The sequence below is a fragment of the Stylophora pistillata genome, chromosome 6 (genome assembly GCF_964205215.1).
Source record: "Stylophora pistillata chromosome 6, jaStyPist1.2, whole genome shotgun sequence".
NCBI classification, from domain to species: domain Eukaryota; kingdom Metazoa; phylum Cnidaria; class Anthozoa; order Scleractinia; family Pocilloporidae; genus Stylophora; species Stylophora pistillata.
Window position 1 is genome coordinate 20,487,097 of NC_142524.1, and position 16,748 is coordinate 20,503,844.

Sequence of the window (16,748 nt, forward strand, 5' to 3'; positions counted from 1 at the left end):
TGAAAAATTGGCATCTCCCCTTCACATCCATTTATCATCATCAACTCCTTCTTAGATGTCATCTGATGTTAAGGTTCAAAACGCGCTTTGGTTGCAACACCCTTGTTACACCACTTAACCGCCACCTGCTGCATATGTTTGCACCTATTTCTTTAAATTACTTTTTCTCTTTACCAGATCATCCAAACTCAAGCCTGCTTTATAATATTTCAAACTACTAATGTTTTCGTAGACTGTATCTTTTTGGCATCAGATTACTTCTGTGCTATGAGGGCATGTGTCTATAGAGTCCTCGCATAAGCGTGAGAATACAGTATAGAAGAAAAGTCTACTTAAATGAAAAGCTCTTTTTTTATGCTCTCTTGAAAAATTTTTTGTTATTGCAAATAAATCACGGGTCAAAAATGACATTTTGCATTTTGACATCGTAGGTCGACCAGCCTCTGAGCGCATATAATTATAAATCAAAAGCATCAGCAAATTTGACCGCCATCTTTTCCTGAGTAAACAAAAATTAACAGCTTAGTTAAGTGTTGTTGACATTCGAGTTTCTATTGGTTGACGAAGGCATTGCCTATTAAATACATTTAAGTTTAATCAACAGCTAGTTTATAGTTACCGAGTCAAAAGAATTCGACAGTCTTGCAATCATTTCACATCTTACCACACAGAAGGTATAGGGGAATTCTCTTTCTTCAGCCACGCTTAAATTATGCATTGTGTTTGTTTTTGTGTTATCTTTTCGGCCGTATGCTTCTCGTTACCCAAGGATGTAACCTCAGAAGGTGAAGTTCAGTCTAACTCACATGTTTTACCTAATTAGGGGCTCTGTAATCCTTTCTCGATTTTGATTTCTTTTTTTATAGTATTGGTTAGAAGCGAACTTCTTGAAGGAGAGCTTGATAATTTTGCCAATTTTTTTCTTTCACATCCGCAAAGAAATAATCATAAAAATAGTGTGGGCGTTTCGTTGTAACAAGGAAAGGAACAAAAAGAGAAAAGAAAAAAGAATGGTTTCACATTGTGCCTTTTTAAAGGAAAATCTAAGGCATTTAATTCAAATAAAATGTAGCACTGCTGTGTAACTATTTCAAATTAATCGAACAACTTTAAAAGGGTAAGTTAAGAAATGAATTACAATTTGACTTGTATCATTATAAAGTAAACGTCGTAGCTGGCTATATAGCTCACTCTAGACGTGCATTAATAACCTGGTCGGCATGAAGATTGTTCTAAGGACAGCTGGTCTCGGACCCTATTGAAAAAAGAAAAGGATAAAAGAAAAAAAAAAAACGACTCCATGAGTATGGAATCAAATTATCATTCATAAGATTGCCTAGTTATCTATCCTCAGTAAACATATGTCACCTTACGAAATAGAAAAAGGATGGAATCTTTGCGCCTTTTTCTTTTCGACTGTTTTTTCATGGAAAATAAACTAGATAGGACTTAAGCAAAATTTCTGAGGGTGGACATGGAATACAGCCATTAAGATGAATGTAAATTTTTCCCACTTCTATCATTGCAATACAATCACATTTCTATCTAAAAGGATTCTTCGAAGCAAACTACCGTCGCATCCTAGAGTTCAGGCCTGAAAAAGCATTTGACGGTAGAAGCCTCATAAACCACGTGATCCCCATCGCCGAGGTCACGATAAAAGAAGTGTTGTGAAACGATGTGTTTTTTGGAACCCGATTGTGTAAGCATCAACTTTGATCATCGGGCTGATGTAAATGGAAAGTACAAATGTGAACTGAATAATGTTAGTCACGATGGACACGAACACGATTTGAGGGAAAACCCAAATCATGTTTACCATGCAGCTGAGGTACTTGTAAATATACATTAAAGATTGAGCATATGAAACCCCTTTTTTCCGCTGGACCATTATTGGCGCCACTGAAAATGAAAAACCCTTTTTTCAGTAAATTGCTCAAAATTCAAGCCCTTTTTGATCTTTCGTGTCTTGTAAAAATGTTAGGTTATACGTTATTTTATTCTAATTTCTTGAGGGCTCATCGTCCACATTACCCTGCGAGCAGCGAGAGGTCCCTTCGATCTTCCTGGAAATGTCGAGATTTCTTGCTAGATCGAAGAGACCTCTGCTGGCAGGGTATGTCCAAATGTTTCCACCAAATCCCAGCTGCTTGATCGGTTTGAAAATAAGAAGCTACTGTCAAGCTAGAATCTTTATGAAGACATCACGGCGGTTACCATAATTACATCCAAGGACACGCTTAATCCCGAATTGCTTTCTTCTAAAATTCTGATTATTGATAATCATAACTTTAGCAGTGTTGAGTATGATTAAAACAACATTGATTTTCTTTTCTTATCAGAGCGCTTGCTTGAAAAATCCTTGGATAAATAACGCCACTTGTCAAAGCAGTTTCACGGACAAGGGACATCGCTGCGTTTGTGCAGCTGAATTCCGGGGTCAGGATTGTGACGAAGGTGAAGGATGCTTGTACCCATGCGTCACTACATTTCATAACGAGGACGTCGTTTGTAAAGCGTTAAAAAAGGACGTTTACTGCTATGGCATTGCTATTTCAAACTAGACCATACCTACACTTTATTTTCTCTTTCCATCTTCATCAAAGAACTTCGATAAAGCCAGTTTCCAAGCTTTCGTGCTTAGCAGTTCATTCCTCTTCTCGATAAAACCAGAGTTCAAATAATTTTTTTTAAGCTAGCGGACGAAATTATGAGCCAATGGCAAGCCTAGCCGTCGACGCCGAAGAAGAAAAGAAAATAAAGCTGATGGTTTTGCAGTTTAATTAAGACAACTATAACGGCCACTGGGTTATGTGCTTTAGTCCATATGTGATAAGTTTCCTGTAAGCTGCCGCGATAAGAATTGCATAAAACGTCATGTAATCGATGACCTTATAGATCGAGTTAATCGATTAGAAGAAAGAAACTTACGTACAACACTTAATTCAAGTAGCAAAAATAGCAAGGGTATTCAAAAGTAAATCTGTAGTTGCTTTTTAACACTCTATATCTTAACTTCATTTGTAAATTTGTTCTTCAATTTCTTTAACAGACATTGACGAGTGTACTGAAGGGTTATACCATTGTAGCCCTAACGCTGTTTTTAACAATACTAAACAGTCGTCTAACTGCAATTGTAAACCTGGATTCCCTGGAAATGGGCGAGAATGCAACGTCGATGGCTAACGTCTCATTCATAACATATTTAATATCCTTGTTTACTTCTTAATATGTAATTGTGTCATGAGAAGTGGATCTGATTTAAAAGTAAATTGTCATTCTCATAATCGTCGGTTTCTTCAATTTCCACAGGAGCTACGACGTGCAAGGAAGCTCATGAAATGAAGATGTATGTAGATGTGATCAACGATCGAGACGCGACTTACTTATTGTTGAGGTTGGGAAAGCTGCTTAAAGACCACGAAGACATTGGAAAAGGAGAAATATTTAGCCATCTTTACCGACTTAGTTAGCTAGGAGATGAGGAGGTCACTTGCTTATTGAGTACACCAAAGAGCTTTGCTATATTCGACAAGCGCTCGAGTAAAAAGAGAAACAATTCCTACGGTTATTTATTCAACGTAACTCTTGTTCGTTTGGATAGTTAGCCAGATCGTAAGTGTTGTTTATTCCGTTCCTCTCCACACGCAGTACAATAAGTGCTTTATCCTTCCCAATTTTTTTTTTCTGGGGTGGGGCTTGGGGGCTTATGGGTGATACATGTATCAAGGCTACAGCTAATGATCTTTCCTCAAAGAAAGAAGCCCCAAAACGTTTCCGGAGTGAAAATGATAAAACGAAATTTTGTCTGAATACCCATTCAAAATTTGTTTATTATTATCTCTATTAATTTTTAATTAAAAGAGCAAACGTGAGCGGCGTGGTTACTCTCCTTATTGATTCAATACTAGTGCCCGTTTTCTGTGATGTGGGTGATTTTGGATGCGGAAGTGGAGGATGGACACCTGTGATGAAGATTGATTGCAGAAAGGTTTTTCTTTACTGTATTCTTTTTTCAGTTTGAGTTCATTTGATTGATGTTAGGAAATAAAACAAAACGTTTTCATTACATTGTAATGTATTTATTACTATCATCTACAATATTATCATTGTTATTTATGATTTTATTTTTTGATAACTGCATTGAGATCTTCACCTTCATGAATGTGACCATTTGCCACCTTTGCGAAAAGCATGATTGACCAAGTTCTTATCCTTCAACAGGGAACTTTTCATTATAGCAGCTCTTACTGGACTGATAGCAACCTTCCTGGAGGAGAGACTGGGTTTGACGAACAGGAAACCAAGTTAGCCAACTACTGGAGCACATCCTTCTCTAAGATCTGTCTTGGCATGAAAAGCAACGAACAGTTGAGTTTCTTTGCCATCAACAAGCAGGCTGACTCCCTGTACTCACTGATCGCTGATGGGCAATACCGCGAAACCTCACTGGGTCATGACACATGGAAGACACTTATTGATGCAGCTGTTTCTTTGCAAAGCAAATGTAACGAGGAAGGATTCAATGTATTTTGCACGTTTACCATATCATCCAAAGCCAGGATTGGTATTGTGAGCAACCAGGAGGACGAGTGCTCCACGTGCGACTCAAGGATCGTATTTAGCACTGGAGGCTACCCTTATGACACGAACAGCTGCGGTAACGTGGCAAAACATAACCCAGATAATGGAATTAAATACATCAAAGCGATGGGATACATCTTGTTACAATAAAAAGGATATCATTAAAAAAAGCCCTCAACAACAACAATCGTTAACTTGGTCATCAAGATCCAGAAGATTCTTAGTTTCTTGAGCCCGAAAATCTTCAGCTTGAAGACGTAATCCAAGGCGTGAATGTACACCATCAGCGCATGGGTCCTCATGTCTATCATATAGTTGCCACAGAAATTTGCAATTGTAGACAACCAATACATCAAATAGCGAATAATAAGATCTGAAGCCTTATTCCCATATTTCGATGACTATCAGACGGATTGTAAATTTAGTATAGATATGTAAGTATCATCAAAAGAACTCTAAAGAAATGCATCGCTCAGGACATCAAAGTATTTTTATCAAACCAGTAGACACCATGGCATTGATGCTTTCAAAAACCTTTGCGAGAACAAATCAGGGCTATTTTGAAATTCATACGAAAAATTAACCATTATACCGAACTATCTCCGCTAGGAAATCGCGCGCAAGCCATGAATATAAATCTCGGTAGTCACTTGTGGCGCCATTACCATTTGCATTTGTTATTCGAACATTATTATAACGTAGAAGATCACCTCTTAGCCTTGGCAGTAGACACGAGTACGCGTTGTATATCAATTTTTTGTAATGTCAAATGATGGTTTTGTTGCACATGCGCAATATGTAGCGCTATAATTGCCTCCCCAGGTCGATCATGTATTAATCATCTTTGAAACTTAAGAATTGAAACTCATTTTTGCATATTTTTTTAAAAGTTTTCTCACACGTTTCATGAAAGGAAACACGCAGGACACATTGATGTTATATACTCAATTTGAAAAGTGATTCGACTTAACCATTTTTCCATGGAATTGAAGTGATATTTTTTTTTTGATAATTTGACGCATTAAAAACAGCTAAGAGGGGCGAAAAGGGATTAAAAAAGAGTTTTGTCCTCTTATTTCGCGCAAAATAATATTCAACTTAAAAATTCAACCAACCAAGTTTCAGACTGACAGTAAACAGCCACAATTTTGATACCAAAAACTTCACATTTGCATGGCGTGATAATGCGTGGCTGCAACCCAAGAGGTCCAGTTCTATATTTTTAAAAGCTGTTTTCGAAATATTTAGGGAGTTTAAGTAAATAACTACTGCTGGTGCAGCTACGGTTATCGTGATTGAGGAGGTCTGGAGAGAGTACGTCGGCGTAGCCTGCTAAAATTCAACTTTAAGCAACACGAAATACAAATAGTACGGCCGAGAAGTTTCAAAACCAATAAGCGTCTTCGAGGCACTTTTCGTACCTCTAAAAACTCTAAGTGACTTCGTTCAAAGAAACAAGGGATTTTATTTTACTTTGCTATGACCAAGGGATTCTTCACGACGAAGAACGCTTGGTTTTGTACAAACAGTACAAGTCTCCAAGCTTAGACCTACCGTATGGTTCATATCCACTCTTCGATCTAGATGATGTAGAAGATGATGAATGCCTTGCGGAATTTCGAGTGAAGAAGAGAGATATACCTGCACTCGCAGAAGCAATTCAAACCGCAGACTGGATTAGCTGAGGGTACAGAAGCCTTTTGTGCTGCTAAAACGCTTAGCTTACCCTTGCCGGTACAGTGATAAGATTCCACGGTTTGGTCGTCCTGTCCCTGTTTTGAGCGTGGTAACCAAGAAAGTGCTCGATCACATTTACACAGTCCACAGTCATCGAATTATCCATTGGAATCCTGCAAAGTTGGACACACCAGCATTGCAAACCTATGCCCAAGCAATCTTTCAAAGAGGGTCACCATTGCAAAACTGTTTTGGTTTTGTTGACGGAACAGTTAGGCCTATTACAAGGCCTGATAATAATCAGAGAATTGTCCACAACAGTCATAAAAAGAGAGAATGCTCTAAAGTTTCAGTCTCTAGCTCTGCCAAATGGTATTATTGGACGCCTGTATGACCCTGTTGGTAAGTGTTTTTGTTCTAGAAGTTTCACTTACGCGTAAAAGGTAATAGTAAAAAAAGTGGATTGGGGGGTCGGTCTAATGAGTGTGGGGCCCGCCCCTAAGACTGGTTAAAAAAGCAAGTCTAAAGATAAGTATTTACACTTGAGCATTCATGCTGTCTGAATAATACAGGGGATAGGATGCATGGTAGGGGATGAGGGTAGTCTGTGAGTTATGGAAATCTAATTATTCCGATGAAGTACTGAGTTTCATTACACGACTCAGGCAGTCAGAGGGCCAATAACTAAAATCAATCAATCAAAATGCTCTATTGCCGGTCCAATATTCTCTAAGTATTGGACCAGGCATTGTCCCGAATGGCCCTGAATGATACCGCACTTGTGTCCCTTTGAACTTGAAATTAAGATGGCGGACGAGGACGAAATCTTTCGAAAATTTCGTCGTGAAACTCCAGAATGGATGGCTGACTTTAAGAAACCCTGTTTCAGCCTTGGATTAGAAATTTTCAAAAGCACAACGAATAATGGTGAACCAGCTCTAGCGGTGGAAACACCGAGTACGAGCGAGATAAGTAAACCAAGATGGTAACCGTATAGCTGAACGCGAAGGCAACAGTGACAGTCAAGAACTCGAAGATTTTATTTCTGCACAAAAGTCAAGCAATACAGTCTAGAAAACGAAGTCTAACATGAGAGCTCTGAAGCAGTTTTGTGCCACAATTGACGAAACTAGAAAACCAGAAACTATGACTGCAAAGGAACTCGACAAACTACTTTCAAGATTTTTAAAAGATATTACAAAAGAAAATGGCGAGGAGTACGAACCGAGTTCACTCACGTCATTTCAAAGAAACTTCCAGTGCCACTTCCCTGAGAAGTTACCTTTCAATATCTTTGAAGATGACAACTTTTCCCGCAGCCGTTAGGTCCTCGCCGCAAAACAAAAGAGCCTCCCAGTTAGCTCAATGATAGAGCGCTAGACTGTTGTGCGGGAGGTGGAGGGTTCGAGCCCCGGCCGTACCAACACTCAATGTCTTAAAACAATTGAGAAGAATATGCTCCCTTTCTATAACATCAAGAAATGGTTAGATATTATGGTCTTCCCGGATAGGGACGAATAAATGGAGGTCCCGTCTCCTGCAGGAGTGGTAGGAGACGTTACTTTCCCACGCACGAGATTACTGTGTGATGGATGTCCCTCCCCGGGGTGGGATAGGTGGGTTGGGTTTAGGTGGATGAACCTAGTAGGGACTACGTGTCCTATTGTTCTTCCACCTGTACGATGTACAAATCTTTAGAAACAAAGCCTCGTTCAAAATGATTTCGGCAACAAGCCAAACGCTACTCGGGAATTAACAGAAGAATAACAAGAAAAGCTCTTCGAAACCAGGAAGTTCGGTGACCACGACCCCCTGGTCCTGCAAAGAACCCTTTGATGGTTTCTTTCGTTACATTTTGGTTTTCGAGCCAGAGATGAGTCCAGAAAGCTGTGCTGGGGAGATGTACTGCTGGAAAAAGATCCTGAAACAGGCCGAGAACTTCTCGTTTGGCGGACAGAGAGAAAATCAAAAACAAGGCAAGGCAGCAGTGAAACTGGCCACAGACGACCTTTCTCTCCAAAGCTCTTAGCTACAGGTGATGCCAGATGCCTGGTGAAATTCTACAAAGCGTTCGAGAAACACAGGTCTGATGAAATGAAGAAACCACTGAGTCCCGGCCGGACCAATACTCATGGTATTAAAATTAGGCCTCACGGAAAGGTACCCGACCCATGGAAACCGTAACCCCATGAAAATCTCAGACATGCGCAGATTACATTACTTTGTAGCACTGCGTGAGAAAAGGAACGCGGGCTCGTGCCGTGAGTTGTTTACATCAAAGTTACAGATTTTTGTTAATTAATCGCCAGCCGACTCGCCGACGATGAGACCTGATGGCACGTAAAAGAGCTCATGGCAGCCAGTTTTCTTGCAAAAATCAGTCACCAGTCAAAAAGAAGCCGAGAAAATATGTGAATTATTCCGAAGAAATAGAAAAAAGCAGCATTGCAGTGCAAGTGTGCAGCTTTTTAAGTGAAGAAAAACTCGATCGATTCGAGAGAGAGTGTAAGGGTTTGAGGTCCGAAACGCCAATCTAAAAGGAACAGTCAAAACCCTAAGACGCAGTCTAGGTAAGTGTTTTTAAGGAGGGAATGGAAACGCAAACACTTGCAAATGTCTACGAATACTACTGCAGATTGTCTGAGCCACCAATTATGGTGACTGATTTTCATTCCCATTCTGAATTTTCGCCGGTTGCAACTTGCGCGATCGTAGTTGACACCACTTTTAAATGGTTTTAATCATAAACCGATAACACTCCCACCAAACAGAAGTCGAAAAAAAACCTCTCGAATGTTAAGATAGAGTAGTCGATATGGCGCATGGTCAGTAATAAAATGTATAGGCAAGTTCATTTTTCGGTCAGCAAATCATAACGACGCGTATCTTTAAGTGTCATACAGTATCGAGAGTTTCTAAACATACTTCATTGATAGGATTTCTAGTCGGATATTTTTACTTTGTATTCTTTGTTTCCATACTCTATCATGTGAAATCCGTGAGTTACATTTGACTAATTTCAATTGTCACCTTTTCATGATTTCAGTATTTGTAAAAGGAAGGAACATCCAGTTGAAAAAGGACGTGTTGAGGCTCCAAATTCAACTAAAAAAGTGTCAAAACAAACTTACTTCTACTGAAAAAAAAGAAAAACAAGTCAGAAACAAGTTAAGAGGGACAAGATCTGCTTCCTCACAACTGAAAAAGAAATTGCAGGGGAGCAATGAGTTCGTCCAAAAGGGATATTCTCTTGTGGAGACATTTGCACATGGTAACAGTGGATACAACCAAAGAACTTTGATGTTTATGGCTTGTGTCAGATACATGCAACATGCATCTTTGTTATCTTATCAAAACACACCTGTAGCATTACATCTGATTTTCAATATTTTGTTTGATTGTAGGCCCCCCACAAACTTTGTTGTTTCCCCAAGTACACTTTCTGACTGGAATGTTCTCTTAGGTGAAGCAGACAAACTAATTTTACGCAAGTGCTTCTCAAACTCCAAGTATGATTTTCATCTCTGGAGCGATGACTCCGACAAAGGAGGAGAAGAGAGGTACATAGTGGGTGTTCACACCTGGTGCCCTGGAGAGAGCAAGCCCCGAGCTTATGTCCTAGCAAACAGCCTTACAGCAAGTGGGTCTGGAAAACACCAGTCTGATGTGGATTATCATGTTGTGAAAAATGAATATGACATCACCAATGTTTCGGGGTTGGTTGGGGACAATGCATCTACCCAAAAGGGAAAAGTAAATGGTCTCTTAGCAAACAACACCAAAATTTTTGGAAAAGAAATGTTCTTTGTAGGATGCTACCCATATGTACTAAACATCATGCTGAGAAGAATGTGCCAGGCTGGGTTTGGAGCAAAGGGTGACATGAGTAACCCCTATGTTTTACAATTGCTATATAAAATATCTTGGCTCCATCATGAGCGTCCAAGCCAATACAAAGTTATGTATATTTCTGTAGGTATTCTTAGTAAAGAGCCACCCCTTCCTCAGACATTCATTGACACAAGGTGGACATATTATCATGAGACTCTCCAGTGGTATCTTAAGTATGGAAAAGCTTGTCTACAGCTTGCTGAGCATCTCCTTCAAAGATTGCCAAAATCAGATAGCCACCACACTATTTGGCAAGATGCCATTAAGATGAGCTCAAGTCCTATGATTCAAGTTGAAATCAAGTTTTTGTTTGAATTCCTTGACAAGTTCATCATTCCATCTCTGAACACATCCCTAGCTAGTGATGCAGAACTTGATTTTTCCAGTGGTTACCTTGCACGGTTATGGCCAGCAACTGTTTTGAAACACCATGAAACTTTAAGTGAAATGTTGAAGTCTCCATCAGAACACTTTCCTGTAACATCACAACAGGTAAAGATGTCACTGAAAGACCCAGCAGCTTTTGACCATTTTCACAAACAAGTGCTGAGGCCAATGTTACAAGAAGCACTTAAAGTAATCAAAGATCATGGAGCAGAGTGGTTAACTTTTCCCAAGTTGTTTGGAATGGGAGCTGATCAGAGATACCAAAGTCATTTCTGGCATTCAGTTTTAAAGCTTCTTGGAGTTCCAGTCAGATCTGAAAATCAAAAAGAAAAGTCAGTGAACATTCCCTTTCATGTTCATGGACAGAACATTCTCACATTGGTCTCTATGGACAGAGCTGGATTAATTAAATGGGCCACTCTTTGGAAATTAAAGGAACCCCAATTGCTATGTGAGATCAAAGAAATGGCCTTATCACAACAGAGCTCACTCATAAGTAAAGAAGCCACTCCAAACCTGTTTGAGTTCTACGCCAAGCACATTTTCAGTCTTACAGTTAACAATGTTCTTGCAGAAAGACAGTTCAACCTTTCACAACTGTATTTTAATGATAACATGTAAGAGTTATCAAAACAGGCTTCAATCACATTTGTTCAGAACATTCTGCACAGTGGAAAAACCAACACCAGGACCACAGAAGCTGCACGTGAAGTTCATGAAGAAAGAATGAAAGAATATGCCCAAATGCTCACCACAGACCTTTTGCAAGAGGCAAGAAAGAACTTAAACAAGATTAGAGAAAACGGCACACATGGGCCACTTACAGCAAAGGATGTTTACCCTAAAGTTTGGATAGAAAAGAAAGTAAACAATGACTTACCGGAAATGATTCAGTCACTAAAAGCTGATGGTCGCAAACTTAAACTTCACTGGAAAGCTTCTGCCAAGGGAACATCTGTGCTGGAGGGACAAAGGTCCTTCAGCCCAACAGTAATTAAGGGAGTTACCAGTACACCTGGTGGACAAGTTCCGAGACTCATGCAGCTGGCAGCGCTAAAGGTGTGGAACTATGGGGAGGAGCTACCAATTTATGATCTAAAAAGAGAATGCCAGTTGTGTTTACAAAACCTTCCAAAATGTCTTCCAACCTCCAACTACTTGTCTTTCCAGGTCCCACATGACTGTACATATTACGCCATTGCCTACACATGAAGAATAAAGTAGTCATGGGGGTGGCTCAGTAATTTTTAAACATTTTAGATTTGTACATAAGAACTGATTTCACTGACCCATACTGCACAAAGTAAATGTATCTCAACATGAATGCATTTTTACACGCAGACACATCTAAAAATCAATAAATGTTTCAATGCAACATGTTAGAACTAACCTGATAAAAGCATGTCGTATATGCCACTTTAGTTAACTGAACAGAGCTCAATATCAGTTTTAGTGTATGTAGCATGTTAGCTTTGCAATATTGTAACTGGTTTTGCAGGGTATAAGTAAAGTGCATGGAGCCAAAGCTGAGACATGCATGTATTTAATCACGTTGTATTGGATCTTGAATTAAATGAATTGAACATTACATTCAAAATGAAGAGTAGGTAAATGAAGCTGTAATATATCTGATTTTAAATTATTATGCATAACTGTAGCTTAGTAGAATATTAAACAAACATTGAAATGCTGTCACTTCACTGCAGCAGTTTAAGATCATAATAAATGTAATATTTAACTAAATGTAGATTATATCATTATAATATTGCACACGTATAATTAAACATATAATTAGCAGTAGGTAACTTTTAATGTGATAAGTACATGACTTGTGTATAGGTGTTCTTGGACATTAAGTGAATCATTTTGTACAGGAAGGGCAAAGCTAAGTGATGCAGCCAATGTTATGTTACATACAGTTAGTGTACAATGCATAACAGTAATAAATTAGATTTAAACACTGGAACTGTTAAAAATGTGCCAAGTTCATTATCCTGTCGTTCTTTATTCCGTGTAAAAGATAAGTAGTACAAATCTGACCCGTAATAAATCCTCTCTCCCCTTTAAACGTTTTTCTTCCCCTATTAAATATCTACAACGATTGAATTTTTTTTCACATACAGGCAACTTGTCATAGCCTCTAAATCTGGACCAACACAAACATGAATATGCAGTGTGGTCGAAAAAGAACCAGTGTATCAAAGCGCCCAAATGAAATAAGCACTGATTTAACAATCGATATATCAGTCAAACATAATCAATAGTACCAACGAGTACCCGAGAAGTGATTGATAATTAACTGCTCTTGGTTCCTGTTGACGAATAAACCGGAGTTCACTCGCGATCTCGGGTGGGCGATATTGAATGTAAGCTAATCGACCCATTACCACCAACACCCCCAAGATAGGGTCAAGATAACCTCGTTTATAATCTTACCTCGAGCATCGTGCGCTTGCTTTACTCAGTCGATGTATTTCATTCCTCCATTACATCTCGAGCGCGCGTTAAAAAGATGCTAATAACTTTAATACGAACAACAGTGGACTCCAAACCTCAATTTGCCTTGAAACTACGATGCCAATTCTCGAACTTGTCCGTTTCGTAATTCCAAATAATAAACACCACGCGCAATGAATGACAAAACAGTTCGAAAAAATAGCATTTCTACCACTAAGTCGATGAAAAGAAAAAAAATAAAACGGTAGAATCCTTAACTCCGTTGTAGTCTTCGCGGTTTAAGTTTTAAACTACCAGAGACTTTGTGTTTAGATAAGATATTCAACGGTAAAGTTTTAAAAGCGTAGAGGGGAGAAGTAAACACAACAAGGGACGTCATCTGCGCATGTCTGAAATTTACCTTAACTCACGTGCGTACGCTGTTCCGTGAGGCCTAAAAATAATTGAGGAGAATTTGCTACCTTTCTATAACATCAAGAAATGGATAGATATTCTAGTCTTCTCGGATAAGGACGAATAAAACTGTAGATCCCGTCTCCTGCAGGGTTAGGGGTAAGAGACGTTAATTTCCCACGCTCGAGATTACTGTGTGGTGGATGTCCTCCCCGGGGTGAGATGGTGGGTACACACTTACACGTTTTAACGAGCACTCAGGAGCTCCTAGGTGTTACGTGTATAATAAAGTATTAGTATTAGTATTATTAGTATTAGTATCCGATTTTCTCGGCAGTGAAGCAGAGACGAAGAGCTGATGACCAGATCTGGTATATGCATTCGCCACTGGGCAAAAATCAACTGGGCAAGTTTTTGTCGGACGCGGTTTCTGCTGCTGGCCTTCAATCAGGAAAAATACAGCTGTGGAACCACTCCGTGAGGAAAACCAGCATCGGTAGATTGCTCGACACCAGTTTTCCCGAAAACTACGTAAAGCAGTCGAGCGGCCACAAAAACATTCAAAGTTTAAGCGCATACAAATTGCATCTTTAAGCCACCAACGCCAGATGTCGGATGCACTCAGCAGCCAGCAACGTCAAGCTGTACCCACATAAATTTGGATGATTCTGTCAAGGTTCCTTCTGCATCAAACATTCAGAACGCTGTGACCTCCGTCAGTTCTTCATATCCGTCAACTTCAAACGCACTTGAAGCCATCTTTGCTGGTGCTAACATTTCATCTGTATCGGACTGCACCTTTCAGATTATGACTGGGCCGGTCAATATCGTCAACGAACCAGCTTTAAAGCGACCAAGAAGGCACATCATTGAAAGCGACGACGAAGATTAAATATTTTCCGTCCCGCTCGATTTGCCGATGTTTGATCGCTAATTCCTCCCACCGCCGTCAACTTTTAGCGACGCCTATTTTGCCATTTACCTGAGTTTCGGCATGAAACGAATTTCCATAAAAAGCGTTGATTTTAATTTTGTTCAAAACGACAAAGCAGTAGGGCGCTTTGTCAAACTTATCCCTTTCGTCGTTAAAGCCTTTCAGTCATAGAATCAAAGTTTCAGTTGACTCTTCAGGATCTAGCGAGAAATAATAGGGCCTAAAAGTACTTACGAGTGACCACGAGTGACCACGAGTGACCACGAGTGACTACGAGTGACCACGAGTGACCACGAGTGACCACGAGTGACCACGAGTGAGATTAAATCAAAATATCCCAGTTTTGTTACTATGACGTCATTACGGAATCATTTTCGCTTAATTTCGTGAAATAATGACTTACTCACGAAAACTGAAGTTATTAATTGTATAAATGCATAGCGGACGGTTTGAAAAACATGAAAAACAGATGCGATAATATTTAAAAACTTGCAGTGTGGACTATACATTACCGATTGCACAGTTACGATAGGTTGAATACAAAAATGATTTTAAGAATAGTCATAAATATCACATGACCATGTTATTTGGCTCTATTTTAACAACCCAATGATGTCAATGATCAACACTTCACTTTGGAAAATTCCATTCAACTTTCAAATGTACTGCCGACGAGAGGTCTGGACAAGTACTTCATTGGGTTTTGCGTCGTAAACTCACTACTCCTTGCGTCAAAGTAATAGTCCGGCTATTTTCTTAGCTTATATATCGCTTGGGTCGTGAACAATTCGTATGAATAGATGTTTATCATGACAACTTTTTATTATACCTAACCTCTCCGTATGATTCCAAAAATATTATACAACAATAACCGTGGGAACTAGGCAGCTAGACACCATAGGGGGCATTTTGGGCGTTTCCGCTCGCTTCAGAATGGGTTTGCGTGTTTCTTGTCAAGTTCGGTAATGACTGACTGATAAACAAGAAGCGTAAAGACTTCACGCGCTCTGAAGTTGTATTTTTGTTAGAGTATAGGAGGAGTAGATGACAGTAGCGGAACGTTGGTTGCGTTGTGTCTCAAAGGAAATATTCAAATCAAACGCTTAGCGTGTTTTCAAAAAGTTTAATAACACGGTAATATAATAAAATATACGTTTTGCTGTAGTTATGGTTTTTTAAATATATTTTTTGGAATTTTTATCAATTATCGGACGTATGCCGCGGAAAATATTAGTCTCCTTTCTAATAGGTATTTGATGAAATGATGTGAATTTGACTGCGTAATGACGTCATAGTAACAAAACTGAGATATTTTTATTTAATCTCACTCGTGGTCACTCGTGGTCACTCGTAAGTACTTTTAGACCCTATCAGCGAGAAATTATGTGTTGAATGAAAATGGAACGTTCACATGGCTTTTCTGACAGTTTTGACAGCCCATGTCACGCTTGATAGACTTTGTACCAATTAAAAGTTCAATTAAAAGTATCTCAAACTAATGCCTGCATTGTAATGGCTTACACTTCAAAACAACACGAAGAACTTACGCGTTACGTTATTTTGTTTGTTCTCAAAATATAAAGACAAAACTGAAAGCATTTTCCATCTGCCGTAAAATTTACACATGCTAAGCCCTCGGAATTGGGTCCTTTTTATCCTGTACATTTTCCGCATAATGTTACATGGAATTTGTAAAAAACCTTCAAAGCTTTCTTCAGTCGTATAATAAATCTCTTATTAACCAAGCTTGCTCGGGACCGTACTGGAAGAATATCGGCCTTCGATCTTTTTTGTACAGACCTCGCTGCGCTCGGTCCGTACGGTCAAGACCTAGGGCCGATATTCTCCCAGTACGGCCCTCGCGCTTGGTTAATAAGATATATATATTATCTGCAGATCATGAACATGATATTTTTCAATTTTTGCTAGAAGAAATAATAGTAATAATAGTAATGATAATAATATTAATAATAATAATAATATCAATTTTTATAGCGCATTTCCATGTAGTGTTCTAATGTGCTTTACAACACCGTGCGGGGGACTTTTCCAGACTGCCAGCGACAGTTTACAATTAATGAAGAAGAAATTTTACAGATGCCCCCTCCCCCCAATTCCCAGTAAACAGGCTAGACCACTTGACAGTAATCTCGTGATGTGGGTTTTTTAACGTCCCCTGCCTAACCAAATTAACTAATTGACAGATGCAGGAGACGGGACCTCCAGCTTTTCGCCCTATCCGAAAAGACGAAGCAATGTGAGTGAAGTGTCTTGCTTATGGGCACAACTTCAAGCCCCAGCCAGGACTTGAACCCGGGTCGTCTGACCCAGAGTCCAGCACACTGACCACTGGACTACTCACGCCTTGAGTAGTCCAGAAAGAAGGCATGATGCTGGAATGCTTCAGAATTCCCAGCTTTCCGCT

At 39.4% G+C, this 16,748-nt stretch overlaps 1 protein-coding gene and 1 pseudogene across 1 annotated transcript; both read left to right on the forward strand.

Annotated features, from left to right (window-relative positions):
* The first annotated feature begins 4,194 nt into the window (after positions 1 to 4,194).
* On the forward strand, positions 4,195 to 4,734 carry LOC111342402 (putative skeletal organic matrix protein 5). The gene has a single exon (XM_022949474.1). The coding sequence runs from the start codon at positions 4,195 to 4,197 to the stop codon at positions 4,732 to 4,734; it is 540 nt and encodes a 179-aa protein (XP_022805209.1).
* Positions 4,735 to 9,136: 4,402 nt separating this feature from the next.
* On the forward strand, positions 9,137 to 14,281 carry LOC148728703 (uncharacterized; annotated as a pseudogene).
* Positions 14,282 to 16,748: the final 2,467 nt, after the last annotated feature.

Excerpts from the sequence above, each read along its gene's own strand:
- LOC111342402 (XM_022949474.1), top strand. The coding sequence starts at position 4,195 with ATGATTGACCAAGTTCTTATCCTTCAACAGGGAACTTTTCATTATAGC.